The sequence below is a fragment of the Podarcis cretensis genome (assembly GCF_951804945.1).
Source record: "Podarcis cretensis genome assembly, chromosome: 10".
In the NCBI taxonomy this organism is placed as follows: domain Eukaryota; kingdom Metazoa; phylum Chordata; class Lepidosauria; order Squamata; family Lacertidae; genus Podarcis; species Podarcis cretensis.
Genome location: NC_137179.1, coordinates 6,647,961 through 6,671,094, shown reverse-complemented (window position 1 = coordinate 6,671,094; position 23,134 = coordinate 6,647,961). Strand labels below are relative to the sequence as shown.

Below are 23,134 nucleotides of genomic sequence, written 5' to 3'. Positions count from 1 at the left end.
GGTAGTAAGAATGAAGGCCCTTGCCAGGAGTTATGTGTGGTGGCCGGGGATCGACGGAGAGATAGAGGCCTGGGTCAAACACTGCCAGGCCTGCCAAGAATCCCGCCCAGATCCCCCAAGGGCCCCAGTCCAGTCCTGGGAGTCCGCCCGAGCACCATGGTCACGCCTGCATGTGGACTTCGCTGGCCCCTTTCAGGGGAAAACATTCTTCATAGTGGTGGACTCCTACACCAAATGGCTGGAAGTCGCACTGGTACCGTCCACTTCTACGTCCGCAGCCATCCGGGTACTACGCAGGCTGTTTGCAACCCACGGGCTCCCTGACACTCTCGTCTCAGACAACGGGACTGCATTTACGTCAGGAGAATTCCAAACCTTCACAACGCAGAACGCCATCCGCCACATCCGTTCGGCGCCATTCCACCCTGCCACCAATGGCCAAGCAGAACGCATGGTGCGGACCACCAAGGACACCCTTCGCCGTATGACACAAGGGGATTGGGAGTACCGCCTTGCCACATTCCTTCTAGCACAGCACAGCACCCCCAGCTCAACGACTGGCCGGAGCCCCGCTGAACTACTAATGGGTCGGCGCCTTGCAATCAGATTGGACCGCCTTCACCCCGATAGAGCTCAGGATGAGGCAGTGGTGGGGGAAGGCAAGAACCCCCGGACCTTCGAGGCTCAGGACCCAGTGTACGCAAAGAATTTTGGGGCAGGCCCAGCATGGGTACCCGCCACAGTCACCAGGGTCACTGGCCCCGTGTCGTATGAGGTGCTAACGGATGGGGGGCAATGCTGGCGCCGCCACTGCGACCAGATACGGCGACGATTCCCAGGAGAAAACCAGGAGGAGGAAAGGGCAGAGGAGTCCCAAGGGAGCAGAGGGGCAGTGAGGCCCATAGAGCACGAGGGGCCAGCAGGAGAGGCAGAATCAGTAAATACAGAGAGGACCTGCGAGGCCGAAAGGACACCGGAACCAGAACCACGACTGAGTGAGCCGGTTGCGCCAGACCAAACAGCCCCATCACAGCCAGCATCCTTGGAACACGAGCCAGAACCTGAACCCCGGACCAGGGAACACCCCAGGCCGCAACGCACACGTAGGCCGCCAGCGTACCTTGAGGACTATGAATGCGACCTCCCGGGCAGGACTGGAACTTAGAGGGGAGGGGTGTTATGTACTGGGTTGAATAGGATCCAAACTGCAGCAGTCTGATTGGCCCTAGAACAATAGGATCCAAAAGGCAGCAGCCTGATTGGTCCTAGAACAATAGGATTCAGAATGCAGCAGTCTGATTGGTCCTAGAACAATGCAGCAGTATGATTGGTTGGCAGGAACTACCCAATCATGCTCCAGATAGAAGTGAATCCACAACCTGATTGGCTTACAGTAGAATTCCGGAATTAGCCAATCATGTTCAGCCCATTGTGTAAATAATGTATATAAAGCAGATACCTTGAGGGGACTTTCATTCATTCCTCCTCACCACTATGAGCTGAATAAAGAGCATGAAATCACTTTGCGACTCTGAGTATATTTCACTTTCCCAGTCCTCAAACATAATATTATGCCCAATATCCTGAGCCCACTTTATCATAACCGATTTAACCATTTCGTCTTGTGTATTCCATTTCAGCAGCAAGTTATACATTCTTGATAAAACCTTAGTTTTTGGCTCTAACAATTCTGTTTCCAACTTCGATTTCTCCACCTGGAACCCTAGCTTTTTATTTTTATTAAATTTCTATGCCACCCTTCATCATAAGGACTCAGGGCGGTTCACAATTTGCCTGCCCTGTGGAACACCCTCAAGGAATTAAACATCTATCTGACTTTTAGAAGACATCTGAAGGCAGGGACATTTTTTAATGTTTGAGGGGTTTTTTTGTGTGTGTGCGTCTTAATATTCTGTTGGAAGCCGCCCAAAGCAACTGGGGCAACCCAATCAGATTGGTAGCATCTAAATGAAAAAAATATTATGATTACTAATATTATCATCACCATCCTCTTAGGTTAGCATCCAGAGGCAGCATCTCTCCCAAACTCAACTCACAATACCGGTAGTTTTATTTTCAATTCCTAATGATTCCTAGCATGGATTTTACCTTTCTTCAGAGCTGTTGCACGCTGGGCTGACAATTTCATCGATCTTTGCAGCTGCCTAAAGTTAGGATGTTTTATCCCAGGGTGCATTGCTTCACACTTGTTGACACTGAAATCACATTTTCCCTTTTAATGCCTGTTCACCCACTCCTGGACAAAGGAGCAAATGGATGCTTAAAGTTGTTCTTTCTTTCTGTTCCAGGCAATCATTTCCAAAGACAGAATTTCCTGAACGGTAGGTAAGAAATGCCAGAGAATGCTTCAGTTTCTTCGCTCGATCTGCCTGAGCATTGCACCAGTTCTTGCTTTGAGAATTTATACTGGAGTGATCCCAACGGGCCTCCTTGGAGTTTTCTAAATTGGGACGCAAAGGCACATTTCTCAGAGGGCATCATGTCCAGACTTACCTTTCCTCCAATCTTTCCAGGTCCACACTTTAAAGCTCTATGTCTGAGCATCCTTGCTTTTGCTCCAGAACTTTCTCCACAAAACCTGCTCTTTAGTGCTCAATCAGAGCAAACGTCAAAAACCCAAACTGACGTTAGTTCTGATTGAGCGCTAAAGAGCAGGTTTCGTGAGGGGAAATGGGGCACAGAGCTTTAAAGTGCAGACATGCGTCTAGAAAAAGCAGGGCAAAAGCTAGGTGTGGATAAGCCCTGGATCCAGTGAGTTATCTCACTCTTCAGACAAAAACAGCTTCCAAAGCAACTTGGAGAAATCAACATCTGCAAGAACACAGTTCCTGCCTTCAGTCTCACAGTCTGAGACACGGCAGAAAAGGAAAGGAGACTGGGAGGGAGAAGGGAGGAAAACAAGCCCATTCACTAATTCTTAAAGGTAAAGGGACCCCTGACCATTAAGTCCTGTCGCAGACAACTCTGGGTTTGTAGCGCTCATCTCGCTTTACTGGCCCAGGGAGCCGAAGTTTGTCTGCAGACAATTTTTCTGGGTCATGTGGCCAGCATGACAAAGCCGCTTCTGGCGAACCAGAGCAGCACACAGAAACGCCCTTTACCTTCCCGCCGGAGCGGTACCTATTTATCTACTTGCGCTGGCATGCTTTTTCAAACTGCTAGGTTGGCAGGAGCAGTGACCGAGCAACAGGAGCTCACCCTGTCGCGGGGATTTGAACCGCCGACCTTCTGATCAGCAAGCCCTAGGCTCTGTGGTTTAGACTGCAGTGCCACCCGCTTTAATTCTTAGTTAATTCTAAATGCATTTTGATACTACTTTTTTTTTTTTTTTGGAGAAATGAACTTCAACGGCAGCCTTCAGAGAAGTGCAAAATCCAGGTGGATAGCTACCTTCTGATCGACGTACACACATTAATCCAGGTGGTGTTGATCAGGCCATTCTGTACTGTGATTTTGCAGAGACCAAACGCCTCAAACATTCCTAAGTTCAACTAGATTCAAGTTTGTCTCTTTGTTCTCAGCTCCCCCCCCCCCCGCCCTGGTTTGTTATTCTGCCTTTTTGATGGATTGCCACGCTCAACATGCCTGTTTGCCATTTCTGGAACCGCGTTTCTGCAAGTTTGTCTTGCTATTTGTCCAAAACTGGGGAGGGTGGCCTTTTATTTTATTTAAAAATAAATAAATCCAAAAGAAAACTAATAAAATATTTTTTAAAAAACACAGACAGAAAGGGGAGAGGTGTTATACAACAAAAGGACATCATTAGCTAGATTCTAAAAAAAAGAAAAAAGGAATTGTGATGGTTATTGCTTTGGGGGAATAGGAGGAAGGAGAGTTTTGAAATAGTTTTGATTTTTCTTCCTTTCTCTTTCTCTCTCCTTCCCACTCCCTGCTTCATTCCTCAGAATTGTTAAGCTTGACATCTCTTTAAATGAACTCCAAGAGATTCCACCCGAAGCTCTTTTCCCGTTTGAGAATTTGGCCGAGCTGGATGTGTCGCTTAATGCTTTAAGCACGTGAGCGCGACTTGATGGATGGCGTTTTGTGGTGGTGGAGGTGGGGTGTTTGTGTGGAGAAATTGAAGGCCTGTGCAGAAGAGAGAGAGAGGCAATTTGGGGCCTTGCCCCTGAGCAAGAGCAATTCTCAGCAGGGCGTAGCGTTAAAGAGTTTTATCCGCTTTGCTGGTGTCTCATACAAAGCTGGCAATCACCTTCTAAATCCGGCCCGCGGACGGTCCGGGAATCAGCTTGTGTTTTTGTGTGTGTGTTTTTATAAATTTTTATTAGCTTTTCCACAATGATAACAAAAACCACAAAGCAGAGTGATACACAAAAACAGAAAAAGAAAGAAAGAAAAGGGGAAAAAAGAACAATAAACAGATAAACAATAACAACAAACTTAATTCTTCACAAATCCAACCTTTTAAGCATCTTGGTTGACTTCCTCAAGTTCCTCCCTTCTGAGTTTCCTTGTAGTTAAAAGTAACAGCTTTCCAATATCATTATTAAACTAAAACAATTTCCAATTATAGTCCATCTTATTCACTTTTCTTAACATTCTAAATCCCATTTATTTAATTATAACTTAATTTAATCCTAGGCCTATTTGTTTTCTTTCAACTAATTTCTAATTTTTTATGTTACAATATTTATTCAAATAGTTCTTAAATTTCCTCCAGGGAATCAGCGTGTTTTTACATGAGTAGAATGTATCCTTTTATTTAAAATGCATCTCTTGGTTATTTGTGAGGCATAGGAATTCGTTTATTTTTTTTTTCCTTTCAAAATATATTCCGGGCCCCCCATAAGGTCTGAGGGACTGTGGACCGGCCCACAGATGAAAAAGGTTGCTGACCCCTGCCATAGATGGAACCAGATCAGAGGCTCATACTCTCCAACATTTCTCAGATGAATAGAGGGATGTCCTACCTTGCGTAGTTACTTATCTCCTTGGCTCGCATAACTCCATAGCCTCCAACATTTCTCCTATGAAAATAGAAGAAGAAGAAGAAGAAGAAGAAGAAGAAGAAGAAGAGGAGGAGGAGGAGGAGGAGGAGGAGGAGTAGGAGTTTGGATTTGATATCCCGCTTTATCACTTCCCGAAGGAGTCTCAAAGCGGCTAACAATCTCCTTTTCCCTTCCTCCCCCACAACAAACACTCTGTGAGGTGAGTGGGGCTGAGAGACTTCAGAGAAGTGTGACTGGCCTAAGGTCACCCAGCAGCTGCATGTGGAGGAGCGGGGAAGCGAACCCGGTGCACCAGATTACGACTCCACCACTCTTAACCACTACACCACAACATCCTAAGGAACAGCGGGACATTCCGGGATCAGATCAGAAACCGGGATGGCTTCTGTAAATCCAGGACTGTCCCTGGAAAAGAGGGACACTTGTAGGGTCTGTGGGCTCAACATCTCTTTCCCTGTTGAGCGGGTAGCAGATCTCCAGGGTGTCAGCTGTAGATCTCTGAAAATTTTTAAACTGGGGATCCCACAGATCAAAACTGGGACCCAGAACATAGTAGGGATGACCCAAAATATCACCAGCACCACCATCGATTTTGCAACCCCAATTCAAAGGTGGCGAAACTGACGGAAGGGATATTTGGGGCAATATCAAAAGCCCAGGGTTGATTGCAAGGTTGGGCAGGTGTCTACATTCACAAATAGCCAGCAGGAGCTGGATTATGATATATGGATAAATTGAGGAGTTTGTTCAGATCAGCACCCTGGGGGAAAGTGGACATGGTTAGAAAGGAGCTAACATTTTGGAGAGGCAGTATCTGCGGAGATGTACACACACTGCATGGAAATTGTAGTTTGTTCAGGGTGCTGGGAATTGTAGCTCTGTAAGGGGTTTATCACAGTTCCCAGGATTCTTTGGAATTGGGGAGTAAGCTTTAAAAAATGTACGGTATGCTGACAGCCTACGTATAAAGAAATATTGGAAATCATTGAAACCAGGAAATAACAGGGATTACTGTTATTTAAATCCAAAAAGAAATAATTAGCAGAGGGCAAGAAACACACTGGTCTGCAATCCTATGCAGGCCTCTCTAGAGTAAGTCCATTGAACTCAGTAGGACTTACTTAGGAGTAAACATTAACTCCACTGGTGATAGAAGCAATATAGTCACACAGTTCAGTACCAGGAAAAGAGAGAAATCTCACCTACTCAAATAAATCCTGATGCTACTTGAAGCTGATATATTTTCACAGGGTATAGCGAACGAAGATCTTGATAACACCCAAATTATTAAGGGTTTTTTTAAGAAAAAAAAAGGAACCGTGTAAAGATACGGAAGAATTAAAAGATAATGTATCAGGTTAAATTAATTGAGTGTGGATAATCCATTGCCTTGGGCGACTCAATTTCAGCTTACCGTATTTTTCGCCCTATAGGACGCACTTTTTCCCCTCCAAAAATGAAGGGGAAATGTGTGTGCATCCTATGGGGTGAATACAGGATTTCGCTGAAGGCTCTCCACCCCAGATTTACCTCATTTCTTTTAAAAAAGGATTTGGAATCAATTAAAAATCAGCCACTACCACCACATGTTTTGAAGATGGATGTGAGCAGAATAGGGGTTTATCTACATCCCAAGTAGGGTGGACGGCACCTTGTCTTTGAGGTCTCAACAGTGACACACTTCCTGAATGACACTTTGGCAACCTTCATAATACAGTGGTACCTTGGGTTACATCCGCTTCAGGTTACATACGCTTCAGGTTACAGACTCCGCTAACCCAGAAATAGTGCTTCAGGTTAAGAACTTTGCTTCAGGATGAGAACAGAAATCGTGCTCCGGCGGAGCGGCGGCAGCGGGAGGCCCCATTAGCTAAAGCGGTGCTTCAGGTTAAGAACAGTTTCAGGTTAAGTACGGACCTCCAGAACGAATTAAGTTCTTAACCTGAGGTACCACTGTAGTAGTAGTAGTAATAATAATAATAATAATAATAATAATAATAATAATAAATTTTTATTTTTATCTCTCCCTCCCCGGCCGAGGCTAACATCATAAAAACAACACAATAGGCATAAGAACAGACATCAATTAATTAAAATTCCTTCTTTTTTCGCTTTTATCTGGGGTTGCAGCACGAGAGGGATGGGGCCGCTTCCCAACCTGGTGGCCCTTAACCTTAGTTATAACGTGATCAGAGAGGTAAAGGACCTGGAACACTGCACCCACCTGTCCGTCCTGGATGTATCGCACAATCACTTGAGGAGCCTCACGGATTTCCCTCTCTTGAGTAACCTGACACGGCTGAATTTGTCTTCGAATCAGGTATTTTGGGGGGCGGTGCTCAGGATCTCGAAAGTGGGTGACTCCCAGGAGCCTCGATGCAGAGCAGTGGGGTGTGGGGAGCGTATTTCCCTCAATACTTAATTGGACTCCACCTTCCATTAGCTGGATAGGCAGGATAGCCAATAGCCCAATGTGCTGGGAGTTATGGTCGAATAACACATCCAGGGGCCACCAATTCCCCATCTTGGATTTAGAGCGTCAGTATCACGGCCTGGATGGGACGTGGGTGGCGCTGTGGGTTAAACCACGGAGCCTAGGACTTGCTGATCAGAAGGTCGGCGGTTTGAATCCCCGTGACGGGGTGAGCTCCTGTCGCTCGGTCCCTGCTCCTGCCAACCTAGCAGTTCGAAAGCACGTCAAAGTGCAAGTAGATAAATAGGTACCACTCCAGCGGGAAGGTAAACGGCGTTTCCGTGCGCTGCTCTGGTTCACCAGAAGCGGCTTAGTTATGCTGGCCACATGACCTGGAAGCTGTACGCCGGCTCCCTTGGCCAATAAAGCGAGATGAGCGCCGCAACCCCAGAGTCGGCCACGACTGGACCTAATGGTCAGGGGTCCCTTTACCTTTACCTTTATCACGGCCTGGAGAGTTGGTCTTCCTAAAAAAAGAAGTGGGAGGGGATCAAAACTTCTCCTAACAGGTTCAGATAGTCCAGATTCACGTCAGGAATGAAGAAGATGCTTGACAGATAATGAAGAACAGACCTTCTCAAGCTTTAAGCACTGATAGATTCCATCCCTCTGCTCTGCCGTTAATATAACGGTGCTAAATGGATCCCAAGGTTTTGCAAAGCCATTCTGTTTCCATCAGCTTGGGTCTTGCTTTGTGGTGCTCTGGAGAGAATAATAATGTTTATTATTTATACCCCAGCCACTCTGGGCAGCTCACAACAGAATATTAAAAACATGATAAAAGATCAAACATTACAAAGTTCCCTAAACAGGGCTGCCTTCAGATGTCTGAAGCATTTTCTGTTTTCTTCTTTCCCAACTCAAGTTGGAGTCTCTGGAAGGCGTGCAGAATCTGCCCCGGCTCCACGAGCTCCATGTGCAGAAGAACCGCATCGCCAGCCTGCTGCCTCTGGCTTCTTCGCTGTCTCTCAACGTCCTCTGTGCCTCCGGCAATGACATTGGCGGGCTGCCCGAGGCTCTGCACGTGCTCAGAGGCCTCTGCAGGCTGAAGCATCTTACGCTGAAGGTGAGGTGTAAGCCGATAGCCCGGTAGTGGCTGGAAAGGGAGAAAGGAGAAGGTTAGACCAGCCTTTTCCCAACCAGATGATTTTGCACCTCACATTCAGTTTTCCACATTTTCACGTTTATGTTTTATTTTTTAAGCCTTTGTGAAAATTCATCAGCATTTTAGTGCCACTTTCTTCTAAGAGATCCATATTTCCTTTAATGTAGACATTTTTGCAAGCTCCACGACGCCCCACCCCAATATAATGCATTTTTTCATTACAGTGGTGCCCCGCAAGACGAACGCCTCGCAAGACGGAAAACCCGCTAGACGAAAGGGTTTTCCGTTTTGGAGGCGCTTCGCAAAACGAATTTCCCTATGGGCTTGCTTCGCAAGACGAAAATGTCTTGCGAGTTCCTGCGGTTCCCCCCCTTTCCCCCCCTTTTCCTAAGCTGCTAAGCCGCTTATCAGCTGATCCGCTGATAAGCCGCTTAACAGCTGATCGCTAAAAGCCGCTAAACCGCTAATCCGCTAAGCCATCAATGGGCTTGCTTCGCAAGACGAAAAAACCGCTAGATGAAGAGAATCGTGGAACGGATTCTTTTCGTCTTGTGAGGCACCACTGTATTGGTATATGCAATTTTGTGCATATAAGTTGATTGCATTGCAAAATTCAGACGGGTGTGAATTTTGACCCGAGGCTGTGTTTCTGCCCATATATTGTTCCAGGAAGTTCAAATTAGGTTGTTTAGCCTTTACATACAACCTGAACTGAATTTCTCCCATCCCTAGTAGACAGTGAGTTGAAGCAAAGGCTTTCTGGGTAGCCTTGGCATCAGTTTTCCTTCTGTAAACGGAACTGGTGATATGTAAACTGCCTCTGAAACACAGAGAATCCATCGAGCCATCTTACCTATTAGCCACCGATACACAATCCCAAAGCTATGTTGACTAGTAGCCATCTTGTGGCAGGGAGTTCCACAAGCTGATCATGCACTGCATGTGGAAATCGTGGAATTGCTAGCCGGAGGGAGGGAACCGAGAGATGGGGGAGGAAGTCATGGAAGAAAGAAGGAGGGGGGAGCTCCCAAGAGATCATTTTGAGATGAAGGGAGGAGACTTCACTCCCCACATGCCATTGAGTTGCACCCATTGCGGCCCTAAGTTAAAGTCACTTAGCAGCAGCTGGAACAAGAGGAAACGCATTGCTGTAAATTACTGCGCAACAGATTGCACAACTTGGATCGGCTGTTGCTCAAGAGAAAACACAAGTGCATGGCCAAACTTCTTCTTTTTTTGCACAAAAAGCAGGTGTTGCACAATTCCTGCTTTGCAGGGGGTTGGACTAGATGACCCTTGGGCCCTGTTCCAGCTCTACAGCTCCATTGTTAGCACAACTGGTGCATTGGTTTTCTTTGTTGTGCGGCCTTCATACTCTGCAATCCAGTAGCTCAAGGGCTCTTGCACTAGGGGACAGAGAATATTGGATCCCACCCACTGTCTCTCCAAACCTTCGACCTCCACTGGGGCACATCTGGTTTGTTATCATGTTAAGCATGTTAAGCATGTGTCGTAACCTGCACTGCTTTTTAATAATAATAATAATAATAATAATAATAATAATAATAATAATAATTACAGTGGTACCTTGGGTTAATAACTTAAATTGTTCTGGAGGTCTGTTCTTACCCTGAAACTGTTCTTAACCTGAAGCACCACTTTAGCTAATGGGGCCTGCCGCTGCCGCTGCGCCACCACTGCACGATTTCTGTTCTCATCCTGAAGCAAAGCTCTTAACCCGAGGTAATATTTCTGGGTTAGCGGAGTCTGTAACCTGAAGCGTATGTAACCTGAGGTACCACTGTATTATTATTATTATTATTATTATTATTATTATTATTATTATTATTAATACCCCTCCCACTCTGGGCAGCTCTCAACAGAATATTAAAAACACAATAAAACATTAAACCTTAAAAACTTCCCTAAACAGGGCTGCCTTCAGATGTCTTCTAAAAGTCAGTTGTTTATTTCCTTGACGTCTGATGGGAGGGCATTCCACAGGGAGGGCGCCACTACCGAGAAGGCCCTTCACCTGGTTCCTTGTAACCTCACTTCTCACAGCAAGGGAACCGCCAGAAGGCCCTCAGAGCTGGACCTCAGTCTCTAGGCAGAACAATGGGGGTGGAGACGCTCCTTCAGGTATACTGGGCTGAGGCCGTTTAGGGCTTTAAAGGGCAGCACCAACACTTTGAATTGTGCTCAGAAACGCACTGGGAGCCAATGCGGGTCTTTCAGGACCGGTGTTATATGGTCTCGGTTGCTGCTCCCAGTCACCAGTCTAGCTGCCTCATTCTGCCTGTCCAGGACAACCCAGTGGCGCGAGACAACCGCTACACCACTGCCATCAAGGAGTCCACCTCCGTGGAGATACTGGACGGGATGTTTCTCCACGATCCGCCAAGTCTTTCCGCTCTCCCTCTGCACATGTGGCCCCTCCTCCGGGAACCGACATCCAAGTCAACCGACGTAGCCCAAGCCAAAGCAGACCTGAAGGAGGCAGCCAGGAGAGCCTTTGGCGCAAGGCTACAGCGGAGGAGAGACGACATCGGCAGCGCTGTGCATCACTTTCATTCCAGGATATTGTAAGTTAAAACGGTGGAACTCACTGCCACAGGAGGTCAGTCACGGCCACCGACTTAGATGGCTCTAGAAGAGGCTTGATGGCTACTGTCGAGGCTGGCTCTGCTCTGCTGCCACAGCTGGAGATATTCTGTTTATGGACTACTTTTGAGTGGCAAGTAAGGGACGCAGGTGGCGCTGTGGGTTAAACCACAGAGCCTAGGACTTACTGATCAGAAAGTTGGCGGTTCTAATCCCCGCGATAGGGTGAGCTCCCGTTGCTCGGTCCCAGCTCCTGCCAACCTAGCAGTTCGAAAGCACATCAAAGCGCAAGTAGATAAATAGGTACCGCTCCGGAGGGAAGGTAAACGGCGTTTCCATGTGCTGCTCTGGTTTGCCAGAAGCGGCTTAGTCATGCTGGCCACATGACCCAGAAGCTGTATGCCGGCTCCCTCAGCCAATGAAGCGAGATGAGCGCCACAACCCCAGAGTCAGCCACGACTGGACCTAATGGTCAGGGGTCCCTTTACCCTTTATCTTTACCTTTGAGTGGCAAAGACTCTGGAGCCAGAGTTGATGTTTCGTAGGAAGAGGCACACAGAATCATAGAATCGTAGAGGTGACCACAAGGTCACCTGCGATGCAGAATCTTTTTGCCCAATGTGGAGCTCGAACCCCAAACCCTGAGACTGAGTCTCTCTCTCTCTCTCTTTTTTAAATCATTTTTATTTGATTTTACAAATATAAATTTATAACAGTCCAAATGCATATCCCTATACAGTCATACCTCATGTTACGTCCGCTTCATGTTACGTTCTTTCAGGTTACGTCCCGCGGCGACCCAGAAGTACCGGAAAGGGTTACTTCCGGGTTTCGCCGCTCGCACATGCGCAGAGGCGCAAAATGACATCACGCGCATGCGCAGAAGCGGCGAATTGCAACCTGCGCATGTGCAGATGCGCTGCTGCGGGTTGTGTTCTTTTCATGTTGCGAATGGGCCTCCGGAACGAATCCTGTTCGCAACAAGAGGTACCACTGTATAGAGATTTCTCAGAATCTCGAGACTTTCCCCCATCCCCTCCGTGGCTCCTATTGTCAACATTTACAACCGCGTATTATTCCATAATCTAAATTTTGTATCCATTCATATTATCCATAGTATTTGTTATATTACAAGTGCAATTAAAATCCCACCGATGTTTTCATCTGCTGACAGCGGTCTCCTAAATAAATTATAAATTTTCCCCATTCTTTTTTAAAAAAAGTTTTTGTCTTCTTGGTTCCTGAGCTTTCAAGTCAGATCTGCCATTTCAGCCTAGACTTTTTCTACTTTCCACCTCTGGGCTAGTAGCATCCGTGTGGCTGTTGCTGCATACATAAAAAGTATTTCCCTGCTTCTTTGGGATATCGGTACCTATTGTTTCGAGACTGAGAGTTTCATGCTTTACCAACTGAGCTATCTGTAGGAGTTTTCTCTGCATCACAGAGGCACAGGTGAGCCAAGGATGCAGGCAGGCAGTAACACACCTGGCCCCGTAAGTAGGGTGTGATTTTTAACTGTGAATCTACAGACGACATCAAAGAGGTAGACCTTTGTAGATACTTATGCAGACCAAGGGATCCGGTTATCTTCCAGTGAAGAGCCTTGCTGGGAAAGTTTCAGAAGACATAATATACATTGCGATTTCCTGCCTCAGCTCTCCTTTCCTGTAGACCAGCCTTTCTGAACCTGTGGGTCCCCCAATGTTGTTGAACTACAACTCCCATCACCCCTAGCTAGCAAGACCAGAGCTCAGGGATGATGGGAGTTGTAGTCTGGGGACCCACAGGTTGAGAAGCACTGCTGTAGATGGAACCTATCCAGCTTCTTGAGCCATAACTTAGTTCAAAGAGGGCCAGATTTGATGAAGGGCCAACCAAAGTTGTTGACCTTTTTTTTAGGATTGAAGTTTTTGAGCTGCTAGAGGGACCAGATTAAACCGACTGGCGGGCCAGATTAGGCCCCCGAAACGGACTTTGGACATGCCTATTATATGGCCAAAGGGTGTTTTTGAGATGATGATGATAATAATAATAATTTATTATTTATACCCCGCCCTCCAACCAAATATTAAAATACAGTAATACATCAAACATTAAAAACTTCCCTAAACAGGGCTGCCTTCAGATGTCTTCTAAAAGTCTGGTGGTAGTTTATTTCCTTGACATCTGGTGGGAGGGTGTTCCACAGAACGGGTGCCACTACCGAGAAGGCCCTCTGCCTGGTTCCCTGTAACTTGGCTTCTCGCCGTGAGGGAACCGCCAGAAGGCCCTCAGAGCTGGACCTCAGTGTCCAGGCAGAACGATGGGGGTGGAGACGCTCCTTCAGATGATCAGACAGGCTTGTTTCCAGACTGTCACTTGAGGCTGCTGCTGGTGTAATTTAAAACAGGAGTGAAATTTCACTTGGTCTGTGTCTTCGGCTAGCACACACACCCATGTTTGGATCTTGTTTAGAGATAGGACGTCAGATGCATTTGGTAGCCTAGCAACAAAGGTTGCTCACTTAAATCAGGAATATGCGTGTATGCAGAGATGTGTATAAAAGTCAAGATTCCATTGCAGTCATTATATGGGGCTACGGTGGGTCTGTAAGCAATCATGTTTGGTGGTTTGACACAGCATTGTGAACTAGCATGGTGAAATGGATCTCTCTGCATATTTGCTTCTTCCAAGACGAGAAGATCTGCCTTATAATAGTTACTGTGTTTGGCTCCATCTTGTGCCTTGAGGCGATAAGCACTTTAATCTCAACTGAGTTGGGAAGGAGTTTCCTTAACTCTGGAAAAGGCTAGCCTACTGGAAAGCAGGAAAGCTCCGATGTTCTGCTGGAGCTGTGCAGACTCTGCTGATCACGGCAGAGTCTGCACAACTGACGGTGGGCCTGTGTCTGACAAGTTGTGGCCCAACCACCTTCTACAAGCCGTAACAGCTGCCTGGGACTATCAGCTCTGAGTCCCTCTCTCCTGTCTCTTAGGGAACTGCAGGAAGAGTTGACAGGCTACGAAGAAAGACTCAGGCTGGAATTGGATGGTGCGAAAAGGTAAGGAAAGTCATGGTGTGTTTGGAGTGGAGGCAATAGACCATAGGTCATTGCTAGAGCATATGGTTTGTACACAGAAGGCTCAGCCACCATCCTTGCCATTCTTTCAACTTTAAAGAGTCTTAGCTGGCAAGTGCCAGGGATTGGCCGGCTCGTTTATATTTTGAGGATGATTCATGTTCTTATAGGGACACGGGTGGCACTGTGGGTTAAACCACAGAGCCTAGGACTTGCCGATCAGAAGGTTGGCGGTTCGAATCCCCACGACGGGGTGAGCTCCCATTGCTCGGTCCCTGCTCCTGCCAACCTAGCAGTTCGAAAGCACATCAAAGTGCAAGTAGATAAATAGGTACTGCTCTGGTGGGAAGGTAAACAGCATTTGCGTGCGCTGCTCTGGTTCGCCAGAAGCAGCTTAGTCATGCTGGCCACATGACCCGGAAGCTGTACGCCGGCTCCCTCGGCCAATAAAGCGAGATGAGCGCCGCAACCCCAGAGTCGTTCGCGACTGGACCTAATGGTCAGGGGTCCCTTTACCTTTACCTTTACATGTTCTTATGTACCAGCATTGTCTTACACTTTCTTGACGTCCCAGGGTCATATTATAAAGTAGTTGCGTTCTACTTTATAGGCTCTATAAAGCCTGCCTGCCCTGGGGGCAGGGCCAGCCCCAATGGGGAGACACCGAAGGGGGTTGTTCCTTTGGGGGTTGAACGAGGGCGTGGACCAGCCCTGTTATGTTCAAATTATCATTTTAATGGGGATGGAGTTTTAACCTGGGCGGGTGCTATACTATTTGGAGGGTGGGGTTGTTTTAAATTGTTGTTAAATGTTATTTCTTAATTTGGATTTTTGTATCTGTGGGCTAGAGTACTGGTTAGGGGCTTTTGTTGGGGAGTATTTTGATTATTGGTGTGTATACATTAGTATTGTTAATTGTTTTTTTTAAAGTAATATTTATTGAAGTTTCAACAAGAAAAAAGTTACAAAAATGATAAAAAGAAAACACAAAAAGTACAAACCCCAGAAAAAACAAAAACAATCAAAAACAAATCCCTCTTTCTATATCTTACAGTTCATTTACTTATTTTCTTGACTTCCTCACACCTCCCTTTTTTGTATTCCAATTCAAATAGTTAATTCAGCAAATCCATACCCTCTTTATTTTCTTAGTTCTTTATCATCACATATTATAACTTCGAATTTTCATCTAATATCAATCCATTTTTACATATTCCTTTTAACCTTATTGCTAAGACCGCTTCGTTTCGTTCCAACATCATCATTTTAACATTCAATAATTTTACAGTGTTTCTGTAAATAATCTTTATTGTTAATTGTTTTGATTATCTGGATTATATTTTGATTATTTTGATTATGTACCGTATTTTTCTGTGTATAACACGACCCCTATTTTGAGGGTCTCAAATTTATGAAACTGGGGGGAGATGTGTAAGACGACCCCCATTTTTTAACATTATTTTAGAGTAAAAAAAACCCTAGTCTTACCCACAGAAAAGTATGGTATTTTCTGCTTCATATGATGTAATTTTGCATTGTGAACCACCCTGAGATATAGGCTGGTATGTAATAATAATAATAATAATAATAATAATAATAATAATAATAATACGTTATAAATCAAGCACTGCTAGGAGTTGTTTCTTTTTGTTTTCCAATGTATTTCTTATATAAAAAAAATTAGTGTGACGTAACCAATTCCCCCCCCGAAAGCGTGGCTCAGAGAAAAAAAGTTTGAGAGCCTCTGTGTTAGATGGAGGGAAGACTGATAACACAAGCTGATGAAGCAGGACACAGATTGTTCTTAACAGTGTCAATTGTTGTCTCCAGATTCATCCAAGCTCTTCCATCGGAGGATTTCCGAAAGTTGGACAATCCTCAGGAGATTGCAGAAGCCATGGACAAATACCTGTTCACCAAATTCTGGGAAAAGTGGCAGAGGGGCCAAAGGAAGCCCGTCTGTCTACCCTACAAGGAGCTGAGCAAGCCAGAGGATGTAAGGCCTAGTGTGTGTGTGTGTCTGTAATATATATATATACAGTGGTGCCTCGCAAGACGAAAAGAATCCGTTCCGCGAGTCTCTTCATCTAGCGGTTTTTTCGTCTTGCGAAGCAAGCCCATTAGCGGCTTAGCGGATTAGCGCTATTAGCGGCTTAGCGGATAAGCGGCTTAGAAAAAGGGGGGGGGGGAAGTCGGAAAAACTTGCAAGACATTTTCGTCTTGCAAAGCAAGCCCATAGGGAAATTTGTCTTGCGAAGCACCTCCAAAACGGAAAACCCTTTCGTCTAGCGGGTTTTTCGTCTTGCGAGGCATTCGTCTTGTGGGGCACCACTGTATATATATATATATGAGATTGCCCGTTCAGAGCGAGGGCAGGAAGCATTGCCCTCATTTTGAACTGGCTTTATGACATGATCGTGCAGCCAAATTGGATTGGCCACGTCACAATTCCATCACGTTCATTGTGGGAAGAAGAAGAAGCTGCTCTGGTTTTCCATTTTTGAAAGGCTCCTGAAATATACTCAAAGTCGAGAGTGGATTTCATGCTCTTTATTCAGCTCATAGTGGTGAGGAGGAATGGAAATTCCCCCAGAATGTCTGCTTTATATACATTATTTACACAATGGGCCCCACATGATTGGCTAATTCCGGGATTCACCTGAGGGCCAATCAGGTAGCGGATTAACTCCACCTGGAGCTGGATTGGGTGGCTCCTGTGGACCAATCAGACTGCTGCATTCTGAATCCTATTGTTCTAGGACCAATCAGACTGCTGCATTCTGAATCCTATTGTTCTAGGACCAATCAGACTGCTGCCTTTTGGATCCTATTCAACTCAGTACAGAACAGCACCCAAACATCTCCCTGTTCGGCAGCCAATTGACAACATGCAGCTGAGAAAGTTATTTTGACACCCCGAGAATCACTCCTTTTGTACCCAGAATGCCTTAAGATTTGGCACAGGATCCATTCTTAGGCATGTGCCCCTTTCTTTCATTCGCATGAGTGAAACTTGACTCCCATCTCGTCTCCAGGATCTGTCCAGCCTTCTGGGCATCCGTGTATTTCTCTAGCCATTATCTCTGCCACGCATAACATTTTGCCTATTAATCATTTCCCCTTTTACAGTTGCTCTCAAACAAAACGCCCATCCAGGTGCACAGGTGTGTGTGTGTGTGGAATGGAAATACCAGCCCAGGCAAAAGGTGACAACGTTCTCTCCCAGAAAGGCATGTTGAGCCCACAAAGCTATGTTAGGAATCTGCTCTGTGATTCCTTTCTTTGCTTTGTAGCAGATGCATAATACATAAGCAAAGGCTTCGGGGGGGGGGGGGGGGAATTTTAGCATCCTGCTGCGACTTCCACAACCGCCTTCCCCAACTTGGTGCCCTCAAGATTTTGCTGGTACGCCCAACTCCCTTCCTCCCTGACCTTAAAAACACAATAGCATAGAGTGGCTTAAAGCTCCCCTTTCATGCTGATTGGGCTGCACTAGGGTGCTGGAGACAGGGACTGCATAAATGGGTCTCTGACCCCCTGTAATCCCGGCCCGCTACCCCACTGCTCTGGGAACTTTCTCCTTCACCTTCATTTGTGGATCAGCCTAGATGATATTGCTTTTCCTGGCCAAGATGGCCGCCGTTGCGCCAACTTACAACTTTCCCCTGTCCCCCTGCAATTGTGTGCGGTTGTTTTTTAAAAAATAGTTTTTATTAAAGATTTTCTTGTGTAACAAACAAACAAAGAAAAGCACATAGAATACCACCGCTTTCAATTCACGGAGTCTTTTTCACGTGAGTAGGTCCTTTACTTACACAGCGGTTGGTTGTCAAACGTAATCCGTTCCAGAAGACCGTTCGACTTCCAAAACGTTTGAAAACCGAGGAGCAATGGCCAGTCAGCAAATTCCATCGAGAAAATGGAGAAACACGCCTCGGAAGCCGCTCAGCTTCTGAGGCGCGTTTGAAAATGGAAGCATTCACTTTTGGGTTTTTGGCGTTTGGGTTCCAAATTGTTTGGCTTCTGAGATGCTTGAAAACCGAAGTTGCACTGTATACTTCCTTCCTTTGGTTGGCGTTGCAAGAGATTGGAGGGTCTATTGCTTGGTTGGTTGCGTTCAGTTGGTTGAAGTTTGCTTCGTTTGTACAACTGAGTGGGTTGTTGAGTCAGATCAGCTATATCCAGTGCTATTTTTCTAGAAAAAGAGGTGCTGGAACCCACCACGAACCCTCATTCTCTTAGAATGTCAATGGTGTCCACTTGAGAGGTGCCAGAATTGTGTTCCGGTGAGTTTCAGCTGAAAAAAAGCCCTGATCGTATTGATTTGTGTACTGTTGGGTAGGGGGGAGAGATAGGTCATTGGAGCCCCTTCTCCCCCCCCATGTTGTGCTGAGTGAGGGTGCTTCCTATTTTGGACCCCTCAGCTTAGAAATGAACTTCTGTGGTGTGTAGAGTTCTAACATGGTGGCTGGGACAATATCTGTCATGGCGTAAAACAATATTGGAGACAAAGCTAGAAAGGCACAAGAACTTATTCTTAAATTGCCGAAATCTCCATCACTTTCCCTTAGAATTGCTGAAGAATGAAGGACTGGAGAGAGACTATATGAAAGGCTGAAGTCGTCTCACGAGCTTTAGGCAGCTGTAGGTTTCTGTGGCAGGGGACTTCCGATGATGGAGTTCCAGTTCGCTTCCCAAGAGGAAAGGGGACCAAAAGTAAAAATCTGGTCCCCTTTCTTCTTGGGAACTGAACTGGAACTCCTCCATCAGAAATCCCCTGCCAAAGAATCCTACATGTGAATGGGCCCCTTTCGCTCACGAGACGCCGTGATCCAAAAGGGAACCGCTGACCTGGAGGTGAAATATGCTGTTTTCTGAGCGGTCCCTGGCACTGTGTGTGACAGCTTTTTTGAACAGCCTGAGCCTGCGGTATGGAACTGGTTGGGAAGAAAGCGCCTGCTATGTTGAGCTGCTGTAAAAGTCTCTCTTCTGGCTAATTTATTAGTTGGCAAAGACTCGGGCTGGCCGATTTGGCCCATTGGTTCCGAACAATGCTCAGGGTGGGATTGTCGTCAAAGGGCTTCAGCTTATGAACTTGCCGTCGTTCACTCAAGAGGTGTCGGGCATGATGTTATCCCATGCCAAAACTTGGAACTGCTTAATAAGTGACCGTGCAAGGTCTGTAATCCTAGCATAGCATTGTACGAGTGATATGGATCTGCTGGTGTGGATCTACTGATGACCACCCACCTAGGTAGCTTAAGACCCAGGTGCCCTTGAGAGAATCGAATAATTGTAGAGTCGGAAGAGTCAGTCATCTGGTCCAGCAGTGCAGGGATCTCAACTAAACCATCCCTGACAGATGGCCATCTGAGTTCTGCTTAGAAGCCTCCAAAGAAGGAGAGTCCACCATCTTCCAAGGGAATCCGTTCTAGTGTCGAACAGCTCTGACTTCAGATGTCTTCTAAATATCAGGTGGTAGTTTATCTCTTTGACATCTGGTGGGAGGGTGTTCCACGGGGGGGGGGGGGGCACCACTACCGAGAAGGCCCTCTGTCTGGTTCCCTGTAACCTCGCTTCCCGCAGGGAGGGAACTGCCAGAAGGCCCTCGGAGCTGGACCTCTGTATCCAGGCAGAATGATGGGGGTGGAGATGCTCCTTCAGGTATACTAGACCAAGGCCGTTTAGGGCTTTAAAGGTCAGCACCAACACTTTGAATTGTGCTCGGAAACGTACTGGGAGCCAATGTAGGTCTTTCAAGACCAGTGTTATGTGGTCTTGGCGGCCGCTCCCAGTTACCATTCTAGCTGCTGCATTCTGGATTAGTTGTAGTTTCCGGGTCACCTTCAAAGGTAGCCCCACGTAGAGCGCATTGCAGTAGTCCAAGCGGGAGATAACCAGAGCATGCAGCACTCTGGCGAGACAGTCCGCAGGCAGATAGGGTCTCATCCTCCATATCAAGATGGAGCTGGTAGACAGCTGCCCTGGACACAGAATTGACCTGCACCTCCATGGACAGCTGTGAGTCCAAAATGACTCCCAGGCTGCGCACCTGGTCCTTCAGGGGTACAGTTACCCCATTCAGGACCAGGGAGTCCTCCACACCAGCCCACCCCCGTCCCCCCAAAACAGTACTTCTGTCTTGTCAGGATTCAGCCCAATCCGTTAGCCGCCATCCATCCTCCAACTGCCTCCAACCCTCAGAAAGTTCTTCCTGATGTTTAATCTTCCTTGATTTACCTTTGGAGAACCCTCAAGCAAGACCCCAGCACAAGAGCCCTCTTGTTGTTGTTGTTGTTGTTTAGTCGTTTAGTCGTGTCCGACTCTTCGTGACCCCATGGACCAGAGAACGCCAGGCACTCCTGTCCTCCACTGGCCCCCGCAGCTTGGTCAGACTCATGCTGGTAACCTCGAAAACACTATCCAACCATCTCGTCCTCTGTCGCCCCCTTCTCCTTGTGCCCTCCATCTTTCCCAACATCAGGGTCTTCTCCAGGGAGTCTTCTCTTCTCATGAGGTGGCCAAAGTACTGGAGCCTCAGCTTCACAATCTGTCCTTCCAGTGAGCACTCAGGGCTGATTTCCTTCAGAATGGAAGAGCCCTCTATCCTCCTGTAAAGTAAAGCCAAAGGGACCCCTGACCATTAGGTCTAGTCGTGATCGACTCTGAGGTTGAGGCGCTCATCTCGCTTTACTGACCGAGGAAGCCGGCGTACAACTTCCAGGTCATGTGGCCAGCATGACTAAGCCGCTTCTGGCAAACCAGAGCAGCGCACGGAAACGCCGCTTACCTTCCCGCCGGAGCGGTACCTATTTATCTACATGCACTTTGACGTGCTTTCAAACTGCTAGGCTGGCAGGAGCAGGGACCGAGGAATGGGAGCTCACCCCGTCGCAGGGATTCAAACTGCCGACCTTCTGATCGGCAAGTCCTAGGCTCTGTGATTTAACCCACAGCGCCACCCGCATCCCTCCTGTCTCATTCCTGTCTCATTCCTGTCTCAAGCTGCAAAGGCAAAACATAGCCATCACAGTTGGTAGCCACGGATATAGCCCTCTCTTCCTGCACGATCTTGTCCGGTCCTCTTTTAAAGCCATCCAAGTTGTCGGCTTCCAGTGGGAGGGAGTTCCACAGTTTAACCATGCAGTGAATGAATCAGTCCTTTTGTTCACCTGCCTTGAGAAAGTGCTTCTTCACACCTTGTTAACAAGACGGTGGTCCGTCCCTTTTGCCCTAGGTTTCCCAGAGTGTTTGTAACGTGCCCATTTCATCTCTTCTCTACTACAGGTGGTGAACGCTGCTGCTCATCTGCTCTCGAATCTGCCGTGCTGTGTCTCCCCCACCATCTGAAGCCATTTCCTCTGGATATCTTGCCTTCTTCTATCAGTTGTTGGCTCTGGAATCCTGCAGCGTTTGCAGCTAGCTGCCTTGACAATCTTTCTCCAATAGGCCCTAGTCAACAGACACACACACAAAAAAACCCACTTTGGATAATTGTTTTGACACTCTCCTTTCTCCTTGCTGGGATAGATGCTTTTGGGTGATTTTATTACACATGGTGATTTTAGGTGTCGTTGCTATTAAAGTTAACCATTGCTTAGCACTAAAGAAGAAGAGTTTGGATTTGATATCCCGCTTTATCACTACCCTAAGGAGTCTCAATGCGGCTAACACTCTCCTTTCCCTTCCTCCCCCACAACAAACACTCTGTGGGGTGAGTGGGGCTGAGAGACTTCAGAGAAGTGTGACTGGCCCAAGGTCACCCAGCAGCTGCATGTGGAGGAGCAGAGACGCGAACCCGCTCTTAACCACTACACCACACTGGCTCCTGCTAAAGAGCGACTCAAGTGCAGGGGTTGTGTCAGGGAACTGCCATCAGAGAGAAAAGCGGAGGCAGGGCTCCAGAGCGATGCCGGAGAGGGAACCAGTCGGGGGGAAGGAATTCAGCGTGACACCAATAGAGAGGAGAGGGAGATGGAGGAATCGGTGTCAGGGCTCCGAGACCCTTCAACCGAGACCAGCGGAGAGAGCGCTGGCACGCCCTTGCCGTCCCCTTACTTGCGCAGACGCGTTCCGCGCAGGGAACATAGGCGGAGACTTGGGGTCAAACAGGTTTTATGCTGGAAGAGATTCAAGAAACGCCCACTGACGGATTCTGCAAGTGACTAACAGGTCACGGAGGGCGAGCTCTAACCCTAAACCTGGTTGAGCAAACGATCTAACTGAAGTGGAGGCAGTTTACACACGAGTAACCCACCCATAACCATTACAGGTTGCAAAGAGGACAGTCCCAGAGCCCAGATGCCCAAATTCATGGAGGACAAAGCTGTCAGCAGCAGCTAGCTATGATGGCTATGTTCTGCCTTCTCAGTCGGAGGCAGGATGCATCTGAAGATGACTTGCTGAGAATGGGGGGAGTGTTCTGCTTTTGAACTCGGATCCTGCTTCCCACTGGGGGCATTTTGTCTGGCCAAAGCGGGAAGAGGAGTCAGGAGCCAGAGTCAGTTGTCTACCCACCGCTCTCTAAGGCTCCACCTCTCCAGCTTTTTTTTTTTAAAAAAAATTATTGATTTTTCGCAAATAAAAAAAAATACAATTTTTTAATACAGACTGTAAATTACTTTACCCGCCATCTTCCCGTCCTCCCCTTCCATGGTTTCCATATTTACCCTTGAATGCTGCATATTTCACACAGACTATTCAATACATCCATTTAAACCTTTTGCTTTTATTGTTGTTGGCCTGTCTGAGCCGGGCTTCGGCTGGGGAAGGCAGGATATAATTAAAATTTTATTATTATCATCTAGATTAATAACGCTGTTGCTCATGTTTCAAGTCCTGCTCACGTTGTCATCTTGCTATAGTGGTTCTTTAAATACTCAATAAAAGGTCTCCAGTCCTCAAGG

General features: G+C 46.9%; 1 protein-coding gene and 1 long non-coding RNA gene across 2 annotated transcripts in view; both read left to right on the top strand.

Annotated features, from left to right (window-relative positions):
- LOC307225105 (uncharacterized protein) overlaps positions 1 to 22,001 on the top strand; it is a 34,235-nt gene extending 12,234 nt beyond the window's left edge. The window contains exons 3-10 of the mRNA XM_079992880.1: positions 2,310 to 2,342; positions 3,927 to 4,037; positions 7,119 to 7,308; positions 8,327 to 8,527; positions 10,874 to 11,151; positions 14,145 to 14,210; positions 16,059 to 16,224; positions 21,516 to 22,001. Of these exons, the coding sequence (XP_079849006.1) occupies positions 2,310 to 2,342; positions 3,927 to 4,037; positions 7,119 to 7,308; positions 8,327 to 8,527; positions 10,874 to 11,151; positions 14,145 to 14,210; positions 16,059 to 16,224; positions 21,516 to 21,578 (1,108 nt within the window). The 3' untranslated portion in view covers positions 21,579 to 22,001. The remainder of the gene's footprint in view (positions 1 to 2,309; positions 2,343 to 3,926; positions 4,038 to 7,118; positions 7,309 to 8,326; positions 8,528 to 10,873; positions 11,152 to 14,144; positions 14,211 to 16,058; positions 16,225 to 21,515) is intronic.
- Positions 22,002 to 22,026: 25 nt separating this feature from the next.
- LOC307225414 lies at positions 22,027 to 22,802 on the top strand. The gene is made up of 2 exons (XR_013842987.1): positions 22,027 to 22,083; positions 22,501 to 22,802. It is a non-coding gene; the product is annotated as an uncharacterized lncRNA (long non-coding RNA).
- The last annotated feature ends 332 nt before the right edge of the window (positions 22,803 to 23,134 follow it).